At 54.5% G+C, this 22235-nt stretch overlaps 2 protein-coding genes across 3 annotated transcripts in view; one reads left to right on the top strand and one right to left on the bottom strand.

Moving 5' to 3' along the window:
- Positions 1-7981, top strand: part of LOC116942442 (solute carrier family 41 member 1) — a 108480-nt gene extending 100499 nt beyond the window's left edge. The window contains exon 12 of the mRNA XM_032954372.2: positions 7904-7981. Within this exon, the coding sequence (XP_032810263.2) occupies positions 7904-7966 (63 nt within the window). The 3' untranslated portion in view covers positions 7967-7981. The remainder of the gene's footprint in view (positions 1-7903) is intronic.
- Positions 1-22235, bottom strand: part of CHST11 (carbohydrate sulfotransferase 11) — an 85635-nt gene that overhangs the window by 25229 nt on the left and 38171 nt on the right. For both annotated transcript variants that reach the window (XM_032954373.2, XM_032954375.2), the window contains exon 2: positions 16347-16429. In XM_032954373.2, coding sequence (XP_032810264.1) covers positions 16347-16429 — 83 coding nt within the window. The remainder of the gene's footprint in view (positions 1-16346; positions 16430-22235) is intronic.

Raw genomic sequence — 22235 nt, 5'->3', positions numbered from 1 at the left:
TGTTACAGTCATTTCCACACAGAGGTTATCGTCAAAAACATGTGGGGCATATAATGATCTCATTACTTACCTCGGTTTACGATCGCCAAACGTTTTTAACGCGTGTCGCCAGAAGGGATCACGATGGCCAGTGGTCGAGACTTATCATAGAATGGCAGAAAAAGCAGTGAACAACACCGAGGGAGCGTAAAGCACGGAGATGGAGCGATGAAATCAGCTCGCGTGGCACGCTGTCGATGGTTTGTCACAACGCAGCATCGTGCGTGGTGACAACGACGATGGTGACGATGATCCCGGCAAATGTTGCGGAGAACAACTCAACATCATCTGCCGCTCACTCACACAGCCGCATGTCCGTGTCAAACAGCTTCAAGTGGGCCACGCGTTGCTGCAGGCACGCGCCGCGCACACGAGTTGCAGGTTACCATGGGCCACGTAAACACAATTTGGACGGCACAAAACCAAGAGTCCTCAATGCAGTGGACTAGCAAACAGGAGGCGCCCCGAGGTGAAAGCTGACCTCCTCCTGTGGGCCTGGGTTGGGGGGGGGGGCAGCGGAACTGGAGGCACGCGGTGGGGGTGGTCCGTGGGTTGACGATCGCGCGATGGCCACGCAGGCGTCGGAGGGGAGCGCGTGTGCGCGTGGAAGAACAAATGAAATTATCCTCGCGTGTGAGAATTCCCGCTCGGGGGGGGGGAGAAGAGACCGGAACGAACTCGCGAGCAGACCCAACGTTCCGTGATGGAGGAGAAGCGAGAGCGACGCTTCCCCCTCCGAGGGTGCCATCTGCTTCTCGTGGAGAAATGCGCGAAATCCAATATGCGGCGCGCGCCCCAGAGGCCGCCCCCCCCCCCCGCAACATCTCCCCCCATACCCCCCCCCACCAATCGCACGCCTCCACCAGCGCGAATGAATTCCCGTCGCCGCTCAATTTGCAACCGCGCGTCACGGCGAGTCCTCCGTGGTCGCACGGCAAATGCCGGGAATTATTTAAAAGAGAAACGGCGCGGCGAGCGTGCTCGGGGCCGGGATCGCGCGTCTCGCTCAGGCCCCCGGCGGCGACCCTGAAGGCTTCGAGCGCACTGAGCGGGCGAGGCTCTCTCGCCCAAGTAGCGCAAGGGGGTCCCTGACAACAAAAATAATAATACTTAGAATAATATTTATTGTAATGAGTCTATGGTCACATTATCTCGATTATGAGACGCTCGGGAAAGGAAGCCGTGTTCCATTCTCATGCCCGGTGTCAATGAAGTAATTACTAGTCGGGTCACACACACATAAAGACAAAGATCCCCCATATAGCCTTAACAGACCGTTGGGGCAAGTTCTGTTAGCGAGCACCTATGAACGCTGGCAGGACACTCATGGCGATGTTTTATACATCGCACCAGGTACTCACTTGAAGGTGCGTCGGCCACGCGCACACATACACATCGGCACAAACGCCCACACGCATATTGCTCACCCGCTTAATACAATAATCCCCCATATGAGCCCTTACAGCACACTGTTGAAACAAGTACTGCCAACAAGCACCTAATAAGGCAAACGAGCACAGACACTCGTGTAAACATCCACACGTTCGCACGCCACACGGCATGCACTGGTAATGATCCAAACTATAGTCTTCAAAAGACTGTTGGGGCAGGGTGCTGTTAGCGAGCACCTATGAGGGCCGGTACGGCATACGAGGACGTGGGTGGCCAGCATCACATCAGGCCGCCTTTGTCTTCTAAAATTTTAGGCTGAGTCGACCTTGGGGGGGGGGGCAGATCCGGTTCGAATATTCGCCACTGTTGTTGGTCGTGAGCGGGAATCGAACTCGGGTCGCCGGGTTCATAGCAGAGTGCGCTAACTACTGCGCCACCACTCCCCACCTACCACATAGACACACACACACGCACATTCGCCACAGACAGCCATGGAGGCCATTATCAACATTCGGCGTTCGTCAGTGCCACACTCCCTTTGCGCCTACAAACTCACACAAATGAACAACAAAAGACAACAAAGCGACTCGACACAACAACGCCGAACCGTTTCTCTGCGCACGGCCGCACATTCCGGAGAATTAAAAAAAAAAGTTAGCGCCCACGTGAGTGGACATTTGTGAAAAAGAGCTTCATAGCTCATCGGATTGCTCCGGCCTAAATAAACATTCCATTTCTGATGTTCACGTCGATCGGTTCAAGTTCATTTGTCTCCCCCCGAAACAATTTGCCCAGCGCGCATCGAGTCATTAGGCGCGCTGCGTGTGCGCGCGAGCACACGCGATGCAATCTGCTGCCACGGGAGCGGCCGTGCGGTTTCAACGTCGCCGGCGCGCGCGGCCGCCGCCGCAGAGCCCGGGGGCTCCGCGGTCACCCCGGGCCAAACGCCCTCGACGCGGCCAACTGTGCCGCCGCTTCAGATAAAATTGCGTTTTCGTCAAAGGGCGGTCGGTCGCGTGATTGCGGGCCGCACGTTCGTGGGGGTTTCTGGCTTCGCCGCGGCGTTCCGAGACCCCCGGGGCGAGCGTGGATTCGATTTGTTTCCGCTGACAGAATCCACGCCCTGCGCGTGTTTTGTGCGCGTGGGATTTGATTGTTCTTCAAGCCAAGCAGGCGTGGGTGCCACCGAGCGTTTGCCGCAGGTTCCACGCGTGCCGTCACGTGGCTTTGCCGACCTTGTGCCGCCGCCGTGCAGCTCCCCCGATGGATTTTCACACTGTGCCGCAATGGCCGTTGTTCGGCGCGACGTCCGACGTTTTGCTCCACGTGGCTTGGGGGGGGGGGGGGGCTCCTTCAGGAACTTCTTAAAGAAGCTCCAGGCGCGTGGAGCGACAGTTCAGACCTCGTGCCGGACAATATTCGTTATGACCCCGTGCCTCGACTGGACATCTGTGAAAAAGAGCTTTATAGCTCATCGGATTCCTCCAGTATAAATATTCTAATTTGTATTCACTCATCGGGGAGCTGCTCACCCACACGTTTCTGTTCCGCTACGAAGATCCAAGACCTCGGGCGAGCGTGGATTTTGTTCCCAAAATAAAACCTTCGCTTTGTGCGTTTGGTTTAATTTAATTCTTTGGCCCAGCAGGCTGCGAGTTTACATAACACCGGGGCACATTTCATACTGTCTACTGTGTACGTGGGAGATTCAGCGCCATAATAACAAGTGGCGTTTTAATTGGGCACACTCTGTCAACCAATCAGGACTGCGATTCAGATACAAGCAAGGGCTGTAAAGTGTAGGAGTGCGAGGGGAATAATTCATCCACCTTTCCTGACAAGTGAGAAATGCTCGTGAAATTCCACGCGGTGTCGGACGGACTCAGGCCAACCAGCGTTTTGCATCCACGCTGTAACGGTGGCGTTGATGTGCCTTCGTTGACATTAACTCATTCCACAAGTAAGCCATACGTTCAAAACCTATGATTACCCTCACAATTGAAATCTCACGTGTGTTACAATAATCGGACGATTCTTTTTTTGGTTTTTAATGTTGATTCGAAGGTCGCCTCATTCACGGAACTGCCCGCAAGCAGAAACTTTGGGACACAAACACCGTCAATACCAGGCCTAACTTGTAAAAATAAACTTGGAAGGGACATTCCACCTCATTAGCCTCGCGCCAGATGCATCTGGCTGGCCGAATGTCATTAACATTACCCAGCGCGTTTGTTTGACAGCATTGACGTTAAAAAAAATTTTTTACGGAAGAATAAAACTAAAAATCCGGAGCTGGATTTAACGTCTAGTTTGTCTCCAGCCTTGCGATTCGCCGCGCTCGTTCGTCTGCGCTCCCCCCCTCTTGGCCAACTCGCGTCTTCATCACTCCGAGACACCCACCGCGCGAGCCTTCGTACATAAAACGGCCGCGGCCGAGCGAGGGCGTCCAGCGGGGGTGGATGAGGTCACGTTTGTGAGCGGCAGGCGGTGACGTTTCTCAAGCATGAAGCGGCTTTGCTATCCCTCTGTCGATAAATGGGGGGGGGGTGGGTGGTGGAGCGGTGGTGGGGGACACTCGACGATTTTGACTGAGCGAAGCGACGCTTCTCACCGCGCCGGATCGCCGCGTGCGACCGCGCGGCTGAGTGCGGTGGACTCGGTGCCCGGCGGGCTCAATAAAAGCGCGAGTTCCGTGGGATGCAGCGCGTGGCCGGCGATCAAAACCGCCACCCTTTGCCGTCGATGCACGGTTGCACGTGGGCTTGCGAGTGTCAGAATCCAAATAGCGGTCACTCTACGGTGCCTTTCGGGGTCGATGCGGAAGCGCGACGTCACGCGTCACGACGTCGTGCTTCACGCCGCGTGCGTGATTTCTGCTTCCGAAGGCGGCGTCACGTTGCGCGCGCACGGCGATGTCACTTTTGTGGGCACGGAGACGCGCTACACTACGTCACGTAGCGTGAACGATGCCAAAATCAACCCCAAGTAACTCTTAAATAGTCTCTGAAAAGTTTGAAAATCCGAGATGGTTTAGTCCGAAACTCACCCGACGCCGCATCTAAATATATACACACATTTTGTAAGAGATGGCACAGACAGTGATGGGCATGGAAGATAATGAGACTGGAACACAGGCGAGGAAGTTCCACACCACGAGAATATCAAATGAGAACCGACATCCTGCGGAGTAAACGCTGTTCAGGCAATTCAACGTAACACTTTGGTTACTGCAGCAGTGAGAAAGAATGAGAGATGAGAAGGGAGAGTGGTAAGAGAGTCCGTGGAGGATTGAGAATGGACATCTGTGGAAAATTTACCTTTATAGCTCATCGGATTCCTCCAGTATAAATACAGATTCTGACCGTAGGTGAGATTGACGTGATTCTTGGACTGGATATGAAGCCAGCGTAATGCAAACTTAATTACACGTGTGATGAAAGGTATTGTTTTTTTGTTTTAGTCTGAGACAATGAGGAACCGTTGTTTTGTAAAGAAATGTACCACAGAGACTCATGGACGGTTCAGTGTCCCTCGGTGAGTTTGAATAATGAGCACGTTGCTTCTGCCGGCAACATAATTTTCATTGGAGCTGTTTGTTCCCATTTCGGAGTGAAATGCCTCGCATGGAAATGCCACCGAGGGAAATGAATAAACAAATAAATAAATCAGCACATAAATAAAATATACAGCCCCACTCTCTGTGTAGCAGTGACAATGTGTTAAACTGGTGCAAAATGATTCATGAAAACGTTGACGTTCATGACGTCCTAAATTAATACAACGACTGTTACCAGCTGAAGGAATGTGATTTTTTTATATATACATGAATCTATTTTAAAAGCAATCCAAGAGTGGTGGTGGAATTACAGCGGGGTTTCCTGACTGCGGCTAAATCACCCCCCGGGCAGAAATGGTTCGTTCCAGACCGGGTGGCCGCCAGACAGTTGCCGGCTCCAAAGACAAAGATCCCCCGTGTAGCCTGTAACAGACTGTAGGGGCAAGTGCTGTTAGCGAGCACCTATGAAGGCCGGCACGGCACACGAGGGGGTGGGTGGCCAGCACCACGCCCGGCAGCCTTTGTCTCCCCAGTAGCGATGTTTATACACAGCACCAGGTACTCATTTTAGGCTGAGTCGATCTAGGGGAGGCCCAGGACCGGTTCAGATAATCATCATTGGTGTTGGCCGTGAGCGGGAATCGAACCCGGGTGGCCAGGTTCGTAGCGCATCGTAGCGTTGACAGCTACACCACCGCTCCTGACACGTACACATGAGCGCGCGCACACGCGCGCGCATGCGTACACACGCGTACACACACACGCGTACACACACACACACGCGTACACACACACACACGTCTACACACACACGCGTGTACACACACACGCGTACACACACACGCGTGTACACACACGCGCGTACACACACACGTACACACACACGCGTGTACACACACACACGCGGTAGCGGCACTCCCTGCGGACCGACCCATTATTATCATTCGACGGGGAATAGCGGCGGCTCGAGTAACTCAACGTAGCTGGCCGTCAAAAGGAAAAAAAACCACAACGATCGTGGCTGTTAATCATCCAGGTGACAGCCAATTGGGACAACAACAAGTCGCTGTTGCGAATGAGACCGGGCGATGCCGAGTTTCACTGAGAATCTCCCCACACACACAAAAACACAACCGTGGACGAATCCCACAACATGACTCAGCCCAAGCATCGGGCTCAGACCATTTTTTTATTTTTCCACTGCCGTGCCAGAAGCCGGCAGCCTGTCTAGAAGTCCCCGGGGGAGCGGCAGTGAAGTCAGCCCGCAGTGTCTGTTCATTAACGACGCTCGCCTGGATCCCGTCCCATCCACCGCCGCCTTTCCTATACCCCCGCCCCATCTCTCTCCCACTCCATCGCTTTCTCTCCCACACCATCTCTCTCTCTCTCACACCATCTCTCCATCTCGTCCTCTCTCCCTCTCTCCCCCCACTCAATCTCTCCTTTTCTCCTCCACATCATCACTTCATCTCTCCCTCTCTCGTCCACACAATCTCCATCTCTCCCACTCAATCTCTCCTCATCTCTCCCACACCATCTCTCCCTCTATCTCCAACTGAATCTGTCCCTGTCTATCCCACTCCCTCCCTCCCTTTCTCTTTCTTCTACCCCTCCGTGCCAGATCTCCCCTCTCTCTACCTCTCCGTCTTTCCCTCTGCTTTTCTTCTCGCCTGCTATCCCTCTCGCCATCTCTCTCTCCCCTCTCCCGCTCTCTCCCGCACCATCTCTCCATCGTTCCCCCTCTCTTCCTTAAACGAGTGGTAAACTAAGAAAGGCTTTCTCCTCGGGTTGCCTCCTGTCCTCTTTGTTCTCCCCAGGATCAGTGTCTTGTAGAGGTAGCTGCCATCCCGATGCATCTTCTGCAAGTCTTATCGGGACATTCATATTTCCGGGTTTTGTCCGATAGACAATAGCTCACCACTCAAAACGATGCATTTGCAGGCAGTTCTCCCCTCTTGCGGTATAGCGAGATATTCTTGTTGTTACCATATGACGTAAAAAAACGAAATGACATTGGCCTCTGGTTTATTGGCACCTCAGAGGTGGCAACTCCCGACAAAAATGACGCCATTGTCCCCCCCCCCCCCCCCCCGCGGTTTGCGCCGCCGGTCGCAGCTGCTCGGCAAAAGAAGAAAATAAATTTGGCCGCTTGAAAAATCTCCCCCTTGACTCCTGGAAGAGGAACAAGAGCTGCATTCAGTCGGCACTCGGCGGATGCCGAGAGCGGGCGGCGGGCAATCGCCGTGTTGGCACGGGGTCACGCTCGCTCGAAAGCCAACTTCGAAATGCCGCCCTGCAGGGTGTTGCCACTGCTTAAGTGTGCACCGCGAGAAGCCGGGAACGTTTGGTCCAGAAGGCCACGAAGGCTGATGGGCGAAAATGTTATTGTTTTTGTTTGTATTCCGTGACGAAATGGACCCCCCCATCCCCCCCCCCCGACTGGTTCTACATTAATGTCACTACCCACGGTCCAACAGGCAGGAGCGTGCCCTCATCTTGTACGGAATTCCTGTGGGGCACCGAATGCCGCCCTTGTCTCTTCACGCCTGGCGAAGCAGCGGAGTTGGTTTAAACGGCCACGTTCTGCTGATGAGACTCAGACAAATCAAAACCATGCTGGCGTTTTCCTGCCTGAATTAACGCTGCGGGAAGAGAGTGGTTTATCAAGGCCCAACGGGCCGATGAGACTTGAACCTCAATTTACAAAGAATCGCGGTGTCTATCTTTGTCGCATGGTAAGAGCACGCAATACGGCTTGCAGTGGCGAGGTCGCGAGTTCAAATCCTGGTCAACAGACCAAACAACTCAGATCTCTGTTTCTCACAGAAAACTGATGGACCCTCCGTTGGAGCGTTCCTTGGTTCGGCGCGCGAGTAGCGGCGCTGCCACACTCATCATCGCCGCTGTCGTCCACAGCTCACGCTGCAGAACGTCGCCTCGGCCGGGCGTGAACCGTGCTCCTGCCGAGGGCGCGCGTGAGCCGTGCCGCTTACAGCTCCCAGGACGATGGTCGTGACACCTCGCCACCGTCGTCATCGCCGTCATCGTCGTCGTCAGCCACTGCTGGATGAAGGCGCCCCCCAAGCTGTCGCCACGTCACGCAGCATCGCGATGCAACGGCTTGCGACCGCACGCAAGCTGGTTCTATCGCCTCTGTCCGTCTCTGCGATGTGCTGATCGGCGGTGCGGGGGAAGGACAACAAACTAAACACAAAAAAAGCAGTTCTAAAAGAAATGAGTTTTTCAATCGAGATGATTTAAAAGCGCATAGCACCGGTGGCTTCCTAGTATCAGAAGAAAGAGCGTTCCAGACGGCCGCAGAAGCGCACCTGAAAGCGTGCGATGCAGTGACCGTCTTTGCAACGTTCTTTTTCAGAGTCTGTGTTTGTGATCCGTATGCCATAGTAGGTGTTGGTATCATTCGATAAATGCTCGATGCAGTCAACGCGCAGCAAATCCCCTGGTACGTAAACGATGTCCCTACTTTGTTTTCGCATTCCCTATGTTGCGCCAGAGCAGGAATTTAATGATCACTTATTCATTTCTGAAGACGCACAAGTCAGCCTTATTTTTGTGATGTGTTTGTCCGACCAGGCAGTCGTTTAAAGTAACGCGGCGGTTGTGTTCATTTCATGTTCTATATATGAGATATAAAACAAAAAGATCGAATGCAGCCAGAGAGAAATGAAGCCATTTTACGGTCGTAAGATTTACTGTGTTTATAAGAGACCAGTCACCGTGTGACATGGGAGAGAGACGCGTTCGGATAAAAAAAAAGTCAAAGCGGTTTCCTGCTCAAAAGAACATTCGAAGGCGACGGCGCATCTCCCGATTACAGCCTCGAGTCATCGGTGGAAATTCCTCGATCCTATGGTGGGGGGGAGGTCCATCCATCGGAAAAAAAAGCTGCTGTTGACTCCTGCACGAGAGTGATGCATGTAGCATTGGCGCTCGGTGAAAGGGAGTACCGTTTGAGATTCACGGCGTTTAAAAAGAGACCCGTCACTTGCATGTCTGTACGTTGAACTTCTTTTCCGCCATACGTAGCCAACCGCGCTAATCGGAGGTGCGGGGATGAAGGACAACAGCTTGTGATGAACCGCACGCGAATGATACTCGTCTGGCCCTTGAAATGCAAAAAAACACCTCAACTCACCCCCCCTCGCAATGACGACTGTCGATTTTTGTTGGTGAGGTGCAACTAGAAAGGGCAAGGCGCTCACACCCGAGGGTGGGAACGCACCTGAAGCCACCACCTCGCGCACTGGAACGAGAGGGCACCCCCGAGGTCAAAAAGGTCACGTGTTAATCAAGGCCACGGGTCGAACCCACTCCTATCTACACAAACCCTGCGCACAGAGCGAGTGTCTTTGCTTTTCAGAGGGAGCAATAATGATAAAATAATAAGTCTCTCTCTCTGCTCTCTATCTCTCTCAAATGATTTATCCGCCTGCTGCGTCAAAGTGTCGAGTTGCGTGAAATTTCTGCTGGCCCAGTTCGTCAGGCCATTATTCCACTCCCTCCTCTGTCTGTGTTTTTTCTTCTCTTCTGCCATTCTCGTAAAGAAGATAAGAAGCCACCCTCCTCCCCCCTTCTCATTCTCACTGTGCGCCTGAAAGGGATCCGAGTTAGTTATTATTCTGCCATACTCAGCACTTCGGTTTCTCTCCATGCCCATGCCATTCTCACGATGCTACTTCACGAGCCACGTTTTCCGCTGGGGCCCCCCTGCCCCGACCTCCCCCCCCCCGCCCCCGTTTTGAGAGCTCGGCTATCAACATTTGAAATTCCGATGCGAAACAAGAGTGGAAACGCACGTGGCCTTTTCAGATCGCTCGTTTGGCGTCTGCTGGGACTCCCTTACCCCGGCCGTCCCCGCCGCCGCTTCAAGTCCACAATCGAGGCCATGCTTTTGTTACCCGTTGTGTACCATTCTCTGTTAATAGAATGTGTATGTTAGCGCTGTCTTCTGTGCGGTCACGGTCGAGTTGCTTCATAAATCCACGTTGTGCTGCATTGACTCGAGAGACACGCAGACTCACTTTGGGCCCCATAGACTCACAAAGAGACCCAGAGACTCACAAAGAGACCCACAGGCTCACAAAGAGACCCACAGGCTCACAAAGAGACCCACAGACTCACAAAGAGACCCACAGACTCACAAAGAGACCCACAGATTCACAAAGAGACCCACAGACTCACAAAGAGACCCACAGACTCACAAAGAGACGCACAGACTCACATAGAGACCCAAGCAGTCACGTAGATTGCCATCTCTCTACGTAATAATCGGCCCACAGTTTATGTACAGCGCCTTGAGATGCTGTCAGGCATAGGACAGCATCTTATTGTGCGACGGGGACACGCGCTTATCTTAACGTGACAATTTGCCGGGAACCACTTTTTTTCTTTCGTTCCTACGTGACTTAAACTTGCCGCCTTAACTTGACTCCCATCGATTTCTGTGCGCCCGGTAGGCTCGCCGGAGTAATTCAGGCCGATTTGTAGGCGCCGCGAAGCCGCTGGGTGTCTGGACGAACGTGCACGGCCCCCTGCGTCTGTCCACTGCTGAATAAGAGGGCCCCCTCGCCACCCCCCCCCCCCCCCTCGAGCCACCATGCTGGTCAGTGCGGGCAACAGTAGAAGTACACAGGACGAGAATGTGCGGTAGTACACCGCGGAGAGAATGGCGAAATTATATCCAACGACAAAAGTCAGAGTGTTTTTTTTGTTGTTGCTCAAATGAGCATTGAGGGAATCGGTGCTCATCTCCCATTTACAGCCCTGCCAGAGCCAGTGGTGGAAATTCCACATTGCTATGGCCGGGGGGGTGGGCGGGTCTATCCACAGGACGACCGCTGTTGACACCCCCCGTATAATTGGTGTTCATTCCATCGACCCCCGGAGGGATGACCGAGTAAAATTCCACACGTTGTCGTCAGCTAAATCTCAGGCTGCAAGGACGACGGGCGATGCTGTGTGACTCAGCAGTCATTATTATATCCTTATTAGTATTCTTGTTGTCGAGTGAATAAGCAACTCGGCTCTTGTTTCACGTCCAGGGTGATTCATGCCGCCAGACCCCGAGTTCCAGTTGGGGAAAGGGGTGATGGTGGGGTGGAGGGGGGGGGGCGGTAGTGTCGTGGTTAGCGCTACGCTGCGCTACGAACCCGGCGACCCAGAGTTCGATTCCCGCTCACGGCCAACACCGATGACAAATATCCCATCCGGTCCGGGGCTTCTCCTCGGTCTACTCAGTCTCGACTGAGTACCCGGCGCGATAATGTGTAAACATCACCACGTGGTGTGTAAACATCACCACGAGGGAGGCAAAGGCGGCCGGGCGTGGTGCTGGCCACCCAGCCCCTTCGTGTGCCATGGCAGCCTTCATTAGGTGCTACTCGCTAACAGCACTTGCCCCAACGGTCTGCTAAGGCTACACGGGGGATCTTTGTCTGGCAGAGACACACCACAGCCACGGTGGATGGGGGGGGGGGGAGAATCCACGACGTGCCTTGCGGGTTCATTCTCCGGTCTGCTGCGCGGCGGTTTCGTTTAATCGTAAATTTAAAAAAACTTTCGTCACGAAGGCTGGTAGCGTAGTTTGATAGATTAAAAAAGAAAGTACGTTAGTAAAAAATTGTAACGAAAATTCCATGTTCGCAAAAAATAATAATGCACCCGTATGGATTTGTGTGTAACGATTTGCCAGCGTGAGTATATGCGCGTGTTTAATGAACAGCACAGAAGACAATGGGCAGCCGATAGGGCTCAATGCGTATTGACAAAGGGCTCCTTCCCTTTTTGTTCCGGTTTGCGTCTCCACGTTTTTGGGGCAGTGACCCTCCGACCGATGCGTCAGGTGACTCCCTAGGAGCAGCGCAACATTGAGCCAAAGCTTCGTGCACGTCGAATCAGCTCTACCGACAGCCATGACGGCTCCCCCCCCCCCCACCCCGACGCGGATGGCGAGACGGACCGACCCACCGAGGAGACGGAGGGACGAACAAGGAGACGGAGCGATGCACGGAGCGAATGAAAGGGCGCCTTTGACCCGAAGCTGCAAAGCGTCCAGACGTGGCCGGCGTCGCTTTGGTAAAGCGGTGTCAGAAGCGGAGGAGTCCAAGGGGTGCGTGGTTTATTCGCACAAAGTCTCCAAGCCGATTTTATTGGAAATAAATCCGCAACAGCAGCAGCAGCAGCACGTCGCGTTCTAACGGAGGCGTGGGCACAGTCAGAGTGATTTGTGATGTCTGCAGCCGAGGCCACTGTGGGGAGAGAACGTGGCGATTTTGGAGAACGTTACGATTGCGGTGGGGGGGGGCACAGAGTGGGGGGGTGGGCATAGAGCATAGAGGGGGGGGGGGGCAGAGGAGCAGGGGCTGCGTCTCTGTGGACCGCACGGGTGCTTTGTTGGAGCTCTCCGCCTTGGAGCAAGCGGTGAACGTGTGAGCGAGCGAGCGAGCGTGCGCGTTGGCCATTGCGGCGTGACGGCCGCGGCAGCAGCTCACGGCGCCGGGGTCGGTATCACCGTGCACGCCACCACGCCACCACGCCACCACGTCAACGTGCCTGTGTCCGTGCCCACAACGGCCCTGAGCGTCTGTCAGTTGTCTCGTTCGGCGGAGTTACAGATTAAACAAACTGTGCCCAGCGGTCTCTGCACAGGCGATCTCTAATCCACACCAGGGGCTCCCCCCGTGCGTCGCCACAATGCCTGCCGTAGGAACGTTCGTCAAGCTCAGCCGCATGTCATGGCGGAAGGGATGAGTTTGGGCAGTCGTCGGTGATCGGGCTGAGACGGTCAACTCGCGCCACTGCAGAATTCCGTTGAATCGCGAGTGGCTTGAATCTCAGATTTTGAACCATGGTTCTCCGACGTTGCCGGCTCAGTGTCCCTGACCGCACGGCCACCCGGTCACCTCGACATCACAACCCCAGGAGATGTCAATCCCAGAGATGTAAATGATGAAATCGGCTGGTGGATTGTTGCCTCGGGGAAAGAAAAAAGAAGCACAAAACACGGCGACGGCTCAGGGATGGCACCTTGCAGCAGTGAATTGATCGAGGCTGACGATGATGACGACGGCGTGTCTGGAGTGCACGCACAGTGCGGAAAATCGGCCGTCCCTCTTCACGGGGTGGCGCTTAGCAGGCCAAGGTTTAAGGCGGCCGAACGCCACATGCTCTCCGAATTAAAATCTGGCGTAGTGTCGTGGAAATCTTCGGGTGGCGACGACGCTCGCATCTGGATCTCATTTACTGCTGCCGGAGGACTCAGATACGCGAGATGGTGGGTCCGGTGGGCTGGCCAGATTTCAACCGGGGCGGTCAGGTTTCTGCAGCGCGGTCCTGCGGCACCTTCCTCAGCGTCGAGGGCTTCCACGGCAGCTCCCACCATCACCGCCACATCCCCCCACCCCGACAATGCATTTAGCCGACATTGATTTCCGCGCTCGCGAAGTCTCCGTGTTATCTCTCGCACGGCGGGGATGCAAGAGGAGGGGGAACACCATTAGAGGGGTCTTCACAGGAAATTGATCGGGGGCACGTGGGGGGTGTGCGGGGGGGGGTGTGCGGGGGGGGGTGCGGGGGGTGGGGGGGAGGTTAGCAGCCCCCCCCCCCGCTCGCGTCCCCGTGTGGCCGCGCACGCCGCTGCCACGATAATGCCACGGCCACCGGCAAGATCTATCCACTGCTGGACAACCCCCCCCCCCCGTCATGTATACACACGCCCGTGACCGAATCACCCGGACTGCGCCCACTCTCGTCAGAGCAGAGCGGAGGCCAGATCGTGCTCGGATGGGCGAGCACCACGAGACTGGTTGCCGCAGGCTGCCGGGGAGCTTCGCGGTGGGCAGCGCAGGGCAGTTCGTGGAGAAAAACACATACTGCATATATATATCGTCATGCCGAACTCCCATGCTCTGGCGCGGTCTACGTTCCCCGCCTTCACCAACGCGCGAAGTTCGCTCGAACGACCACCGTGACCCGCGCAGCGCGCAGGAGGCCCTCTAGCCGCGGCGGGTGGCGAAATCCTCCGGTGACACCGACCCCCCCTCCACTCCCCCATGGCCTGGCCAAGGCTCTCTTCGCCGCTCTCACCGCCGCGCTGAGAGGGCCCGCCCCGTTGTATCGTCAACCCCGCCGGGCCGCCGCCGCCGCCGTGATCAACGAGCGGCGGATCTCGGCTCGCGACTGCGTCGGCTGCGGGGCAGCGGGCGTGACGAGAGAGCAACCTCCACGGAGGCCTCCCGTTAATTGCGTTGGTTTAAGCTTTTCACCGTGGTAAGACAAAATTATGGAAGCTACGGAGACGGGGGGGGGGGGTGGGGGCGAGGGGGGGGTCACCTGCAGAGGTTAATCGCATTACGGCGCTCGCGTCGCGATTCGCGCCGCCGAGAGCTCGCATCGTCCCCCGCGGGCGTTTCCGAAAATACATCGCGAAAATTATTGCGCAAGAGTGTGCTTTAATCATCGTGCCGCGCGCGCGCGTCCGTTAATTCAGCTCCGCTATCCAGGCGCGGAGACTTGCTCGGCTCTCGCAGCGTTTAAAAAGGACGAAGAAAAAAAAACACTACTATATTTTTTTTATGTACATCTATGCGTGGCTTAGGAGCAAGCACCCATTCTGTGGCCTTCTTGAGCGGCACGTCTCGCCGATCTGCACCCAGACTCGGCCTGTCCGGCTCTGCTGTGGCAATTCGTAAACCATGATGCAGCAAAGGGGCTTAGAGAGCTCCGTAGAATCATGCCACTGTGGTTTTGTGCTAGGGTGTAGGTGTCCGGTTGTTTTTTTTACGAGTCAAAGGTGTCAGCAGTGGTCTGCACACTGCACGGTGCTACGACCTTCCCCGACCAAGCTTCAACTCCTGGCCCCTTCACAACGTTGGTGAGATTTGACCTTGGCCTGCAACATCCCCTCGGTCAACCTCGGCCGAAAATTACTCGACGGTAACTTTGGTGGGGGGAGGGGGGGTCACTGGATGTGCAACGCTTCACCCGCTAGGATCACGATTTGATGAAAAAATAGTTTTGCTAAGCTCGTGTGTTAGCGTCTTGTTTACATTTTTATTAAATGTTGTCTTGTTTCATTGTGTGTGTGTGTGTTCGCCCCATAAGCATGATTAAATCTGACATCACCATACCATTTTCATGAATTGTATATCGAGAAAATCGATTCTCACGTGCCAATTACAACACCCACGTCGCGGTCGTAAGAATCGATTTGAACCTTTGAAGCGATGTGTCGTCAAACGGCCACCACCCAGCACTGTGAAGACAAAAGGCAGCCGGGGACGGGCTCGGCACCACTTTTATCATCCCCCACACACCCCCCCCCCCCCCCCCAACGCGCCATTAGCTTTGCCGGCCTTAATAGGCGCTCGCTAGCAACAGCACCAACAACAATTGTTCCAAAAGTCAAGGAAGTCTGCGGGAGTGGCGTGCGTGTTTCCACTTGTCTTCGACCCGCCGGTGAGTGGTCGGGTTAATCTCGGTGTGCCGCGAATCGCAGCCAGCCCCGGCCAAGAAAAAAAAACCGCAGCCCGCAATAAAAAAAAAATGAGGTTAAATTGGAAATTGAGCCAAACACCGTTTACATTTATTTAATGTCCTCTGTGTGGAACTTTCCCACCACAAAATGTAATAAATCGACGAGTGTTAGCCGCCAAGCAGCAATCTCGAGCAGAGTTATTACGTTCCTCCTGCAACAGCCGCAGCAAATCTCCTTTCATTCGTTTGAAGCCTGATCGCTCATCGGCTCGCACGCAATGAAACCAGCAATTGAATGGACCGTTGGGTCGCGAGTTTTTCAACTCAAATTCGCTCCTTCATCGGGGGTCCCTTTAACATGCCCATTGCCCCCCCCCCACCCCCGGCCACGTATAACAATATAACGATGATGATCATGATAATAATAATAATATCGCGAGCACTGTGACCGCTGTGGCCTGTGCAGCACTTCGTTACGAGCCTCCGCGCGGCGTCTTGAGATGCGGCCACACAATTGCACGCCGCGTTTCACAAACGTGCACTGGGAGTAAGTAAGGGAGGGCGGGGGGTAGACAGAAAACCTGGTCGATGGATTCAGGCTTGAGGGGGGGGGGGTATGAGATCCAGAAGAGCGAAGGGGTGAGACCCGCTAGAGGATGAGCACCGTGGAGGAAATTGGGATCGCGCCCCATCATCGCAAACGATGAGCCCGGGTCCCAGAGCGTCGTGAGTTGTCGGTCTCGGCTGGCTAAAAACAACGATGGCACAACCCCCCCTCCCCATAGCCCCCACCGCCTGCCACTCCCCCCCCCCCCCCCCCCCCGTTTTAAGTTGAGGCTGGTTGTGCCGTGAAGACCTCACTCACCTGGCTGAAGGAGTTTGCTCCCGAGCCCCGATGATCTCCCTTCCGGCTCCAGTATTCCCCGATGCCGGGCCCCTTGTGCACCACTGCACACGCACGGGGACAGGCAGGAAGGAGCTCGCGGTTAGCGCTGTAGACTGTTGGCGAGCACCTACTTCGGGTCAGAGTGGCGTGACGAAAAAACACACACGGACGTACGCAACGACGCAGATCCATCCGCGCGCAGCCTACACACGCTGCAAGTGCCGTTTGCGAGCTCCAGCACGGCGCACGAGGGGGTGGGTGGCCAGCACCAACGCCGGGCCACCTCTGTCTCCCCAACGCTGATGCTTCGTAAACAGCGTACCGGTCAGCGCACCGGACGCACAATCCAGAGATCACCGGTTCGTTCTGAATTCCTGGAGTTGCAGTTGAAACAACGGGGCAAGTGGATTCCATCCCCCCCCCCCCCCACTCTGCCGCCTCCGCTCAACCAGCAGTGTCAATGGATGCACCCAAGTTAGTTTCATGTACGAACGTTGAACTTCTTTTGCACCGTACGCAGCCAACCGTGATCAATCGGACGTTCGGGGGAAGAACAACAAACTAAACACAAAAAGCAGTTCTCAAGAAATGAGTTTTCATTCGAGGTCATTTAAAAGTGCACTGCTCCAGTTGCTTCCTAAGATCGGAAGGAAGAGCGTTCCAGACGGCCGCAGAAGTGCACCTGAAAGGGCGCGATGCTGTGATCGTCTTTGTTCGATGGTTGGCCATCGGCACGTCGCGTGAAGTGGTGGGGGGGGGGGGGTAAAGAGTGTGAGTACTCCCAGCCTCTTCCAAGAGACCTGGCTAGCGTAGAAGAGTTGGCCAAACACCCTCGAGAGGGGGAGGCTCTCTCTGGATTGCATCTGCCATGAGCAAGCAATTACAGGGCTGCACTTTTTTTACCTTCTATATTTTACGCGTAGGGCCGTGAAAGGCGGCGTGCGGGAGGTAGTACGACTACCTCTACTATTTTTATTTTACCGGGTAAGGCCTACTGAGCGCTATGTAGCTTTTTTTCAGAAGCGACCTGGCCACAAATGATAGCTCAACAAAGTGGCTTATCGCATGGAAATTTATTGTGGCCAAATATTCTAAACGTGTGACGTTGATTCTAAATGTGGAGGGAAAAACTGGAAGACCTGGAGAAAAATCCACGCTACCACGGGGAGAGAGAGACACGCAAACTCCGAATATACAGCAGCGGGCGTCGTCAGGGTGGGGATCGAACCCACGACCTCCCGTATACCATGTGAGGGAGTTAGTATATCGCTACCGCGGCATCTAGTGAAGGAGTCACGCCTCTTGGCTGCACGGGATTGTTCTAGAGTGCCCGTTCTCTGTTTCTTGTTCATTTTTCTTACGTGGTAGCCTCGCACACACAGCCGCCCTGTCCGGCCGAGCCAGGCTCCGTCTGCAATGTGGCAGGGCTTCTAACGGTGAAGGAGCTCAACTGCTGGCTCGCGCCACTGCTGGCGGAACGACCTTCCCCTAGACCGGCCCCTAGAGAGAGCCACTGTATAAAGCGTACGTTGGCCTACTCTTCCACGCTGGTCAGACGTCTTGCCAAGAGGTTGTACGTACGTACGTTGAACTTCTTTCGCACCATACATAGCCAACCGTGCTAAACAGAGGTGCGGGGGACGGACAACAAAAACTAAACACAAAAAACAGTTATAAATAAATTCGTTTGTCAATCTCGATGAAAGTGCCCCAGTGGCTTCCGAGTATCGGAAGGAAGAGCATTCCAGACGGACGCAAACCCCTGTCTAAAGGCGTACGATGCAGTGACCGTCTTTTTTCCTTGGCTAGCCAAAAGCTGCCGCGAGGATGACCGGAGTTCACGTGATGGTTGGCAGTACCCACACTGCACCCCACCACACACGTGTGTACACAGTACTGCTGGATGGAAAGAGGCAGGGGCGAGAGGGGCAAGGGGAAGGTGGGGAGGGCTGTTTAGAAGCTTTACCTTTTTCAAATATTAAACAAAGTTTTCTCTCTTAAAATCCCACAACTTTGTCAACAACGTAAATGGTGCTGCGGTCTACTCGGGAATTGGGTCCGGGTTGTTTTAGGAAAGAGTTCGTGAGCAGCTGGTGGTTAATGTGTCTGTGACTTGGCACACAATGGCTAACTCCCATTATAAGCGTGTCGGGCTCTGGGCGGGCAGTCCCAACCAGCTTCACATCACTGTCACCAGCCACGATCAATTCACTGCTGGATGAAGGCCTCCCCCAAGCCGTCACCAACCCTCGCGCTCCTGTGATGTAGGAATCCGTCTGGCACCGGCACAAGAGCTCAATTCATTGCTCCATCTCCACTCACTCAGACTCTACAGGATAGGGGGAGAGCGTACACACTCCAGTCACTCTCAGTCTGTAGAGCAGGAGGAGAACGAATAGACTCTATGCAAAAAGGCACACGAGTCAGGAATCGAACTCAGATCCTTCTTGCCATGAAGCTCAAGTATTACCCCTCTGGCGAATACCCTTCCACCCTTTACCCAGTACAGTACAGTATTCCCTCGCTATTCACGAATTTTCTTTCCGTGAGTCTGGCTATCCGCGAATCGCATCTGTAACTCCACACGCCCGTACCAAGAGAGAGAGAGAGAAAGTGATGAGATAATTTCAACGTATCCAAACCACTTATTAACGTAATCATTTCAGGTAATTCACGAAAAAAAGATAGGTGTTCGCGGGCCAATGTCATTAACTGCGAAATGTACTGTTCACAAGCATCTCCGGCACGTTTGCCTCATCGCGAATAAGGAGGGAATACCGGAGACACAGCCGGCTTGGACGCCCCTTGTGAACGACGCTGAACTCTGTCAGCGCGAGCGGGGGGTGGTGCGGGCGAGCGGTTTTAACTTCTGACTAATTTCTCGGGATGGCTCGCATTGAACGCATCTGTGTTGCAGGCTCTGGGTCAGATCCCTTTAACTCAACACAATCCGGCTTCTCGAAATAAAATGCACGTCTCATTCATCTGGAAAGGCTTAGTAAAAGGGCATTACAATATATGCAATGTATTTGTGCCGTAAGTAAAGGCCGTTGCTAATTTTGTACGAAATTGGATTTTACTTTAATGTGGTCGCAACGAATCTTTTTTATTTAGCGTTTTACTTTCTTGGCACGATCCACGCTAAACATCGGTTCATTTTAAAAAACATTATTACATACAACCTGTGTGCCGGTCATGGGGGTTGCTTGACCATACTTCACCACGCTGGTCAGTGCCGTTTGGTGATAGGGAGGGTGAGTGCTGAGGGCCGGTCCTGGTATGACTGAAAATTAAATTCAGGTCAACGGGTTCAAGGTGCGGTGCGCTTACCACCGCACCACCCTCCAACCCAAATGATGAAATATATTGAATCTAGATTGAAAAACTCATTTCTTTAGAACTGCTTTTTGTGTTTAGTTTTTTGTTGTCCCCCCCCACCCCCACCCTGAATCTCCGATTAGCACGGTTGCCTTACGGACGGTGCGAAAGAAGACCAACATACGGTACAAGCTTACAAAACGAATGCTAATTAACGACAACGAAATAATCACGAGCACCGCTCGCTCACTCGCTCGCTCCCCGGGTCACCACCCACTCTCGTGGCGGGGGGACGGAGGGAGGCAGATAATGTCCGGTAAATGCATGACCCCCGCCCCCCCTTCACTGCTCACCCCCCCCCCACACCTCCCCTGCTCAACACGAGACAACCAATCACCTCTCTTCATCAGCCAGGGCCGGATTAACTCGGTGGAGTGGTGGGGGGGGGGGGCTTTAGGGGGGGGGGGTGCAGCCCGGCGCCTCGAATGTTGGTGTGGGTGGGGGAGCTCACCCCTGCATGTTATACAGACCGCTTTGTTAGTGGTTGCCATGCAATAGTTTTAGCACCGCGATCAATCCTGGAGCGTCGCTGTTGCGTGCATTGCTGGCGGTTTATCGGCCGGCACCGAAGTACGGCCGTGTGTGCTTTTTTATTCGTTTTAACTTTTTGATTTCGGCGTTACCCTTTGCGCTTCACGGTTTAAAAATGGGAACTGAAAAAAAAACCAGAGGTGACTATCCAAGGCGTGTTGTCCGTCATCATCGGGCACGGGCGGCCGTAGCGAAGCAGTACGCGGTAGAGGCGCGGTACGGCAATTGCTCACCCGCGCTACTGCTGGCGGAAAGGGCCTCCCCGCTCGAGGGCAGTTTGGCCTACTCTTCCACTCTGGTGAGACGTCTTGCAAGCGGTGGGGAGAACCCACGCCTTACCCCACCACACGCGGCCTGCCACTCAGCGAACCGTGGTGCGCTCATTTATACACCCCGCGTGGACAGAGGCGTATGCCGGGATTGCGAATAAGAGCTCCGTGCCCCCCACTCGAACTCATTTCACGCCATTAGCGTAGCGTGGTTGGTGGTGGTGGCCTGCTGCGTTCCTATGGCAGCGCTGACACCATGGAGGATTCTCGGGGGATCAATCAACCCAAGTTTGATTTAACCCCCCCCTCCCGCGCCGTACAACATCTTTGAGTGTTTGACTCGTGGAGTAAACACGACTCGCGTCGTCGAGACGTGGAGTATTTGCGAGGAATTTCCCCAGCTTTGCCGCTGCTTGTACAAAAACGGAACGTATTGGTTGGGGTTGTTTTTTTATTATTATTTTTCGCAAACGCTCCGAGCCAAAGTGTTAAAAAAAAAAACCACGACGCTAATGCTGGGCGAGCGAGCGAGTGAGGGCAGTCTGCGGTAACAGTGCGGGCTTCTATTCTCTCACGTGGAATATGCCGACTCTCTCACGGGCGCGCGTGTGTGCGTGTCTCCACACACGCGCACGCGAGACACGCACAACATGCGCACACAGGAACTCGTTCATGTCGGTATGTTTATTTATCCCCCCCTCCCTACCAACCAACGCTCCCGGTAGAGTAAACCGCTCAGCAATGCCGTGCCGCGCTTGACAGACCCCAACGCTAATTGTAACCGCGCTGTTTCTAAGCAAGCGGTGACAGCCCTTTTCTTTTGGCTGCAGATTAAAATATGTTGTAAAGGCGCAGCCCTGCAATTGCCCACGCCACTGCCGGCGGTAGGAAAACTCCACCAGCTCCAGACAGCCCCAATAAGAGGACTACTTTTGCCGACTCTTCCACACGCTGAACCAGACGTCTTGGAAGAGGTGTGCGGGAGGACACGCACATGAAATCACAAAAATTGTATCCAGGTGCACACTTTGTGCGCGTGGATACATTTTTTGTGCTTTAATCCGACTGCTGCCTGAGAGTGGCAACGAACGTTATAAGCCGCACAGTTATGTGTGCGAGTGACGCTTGGGAGTGACCCCTGGGAGTGACCCCTGGGACGACCACGCCACGCGCTCACTCACCGCTACGCACGGGCCCAGACTCAGGCTTGCGAGCCTTCTCATCGTTAACGCCTTGCAAACAACCGCTGAGCCAATCACTCAAGCCAGAGCTCCCCCTCGACTCCCGGTGGCCAAAGCACTAAGGCCAAAGGTCAGCTACTGGCAGCCCCATGGCATCAGAGAGGTGGTCGGGAATGAGCCCCCCACCGCCCCCCAATCCGGCTCAAGGTTCAGCCCCCTTCCCCCCCCTCCCTTCTAAATTCCTGTGGCCAAGTAAAAAAAATGCCAGTATAATATTTAACGCGATCTCTCTTGCAGAAGTTCGAGGAAGGGGGCTGGGCACGAAGGCTAAATGTTGGGTGCAAATGCAAGCGACCCACGTGTCAGCCCCTTCCTCGTTACACGCAGCGTGGGAAGACGAGCACAGCAGACAAAATTAGATCACATCGTTCGCCGTCCCGTTCAGCCTTTCACATTTCTTTCGAGTTCCGCATTGGCCGTGTCGTGCCGTGCTCCGTCCCCCAGACCCC

The sequence above is a fragment of the Petromyzon marinus genome, chromosome 14, assembly GCF_048934315.1.
Source record: "Petromyzon marinus isolate PM22_M1 ecotype Great Lakes invasive population chromosome 14, UKy_Petmar_22M1.pri1.0, whole genome shotgun sequence".
Classification (NCBI taxonomy): domain Eukaryota; kingdom Metazoa; phylum Chordata; class Hyperoartia; order Petromyzontiformes; family Petromyzontidae; genus Petromyzon; species Petromyzon marinus.
This window is presented reverse-complemented; position numbering and strand designations above follow the sequence as displayed.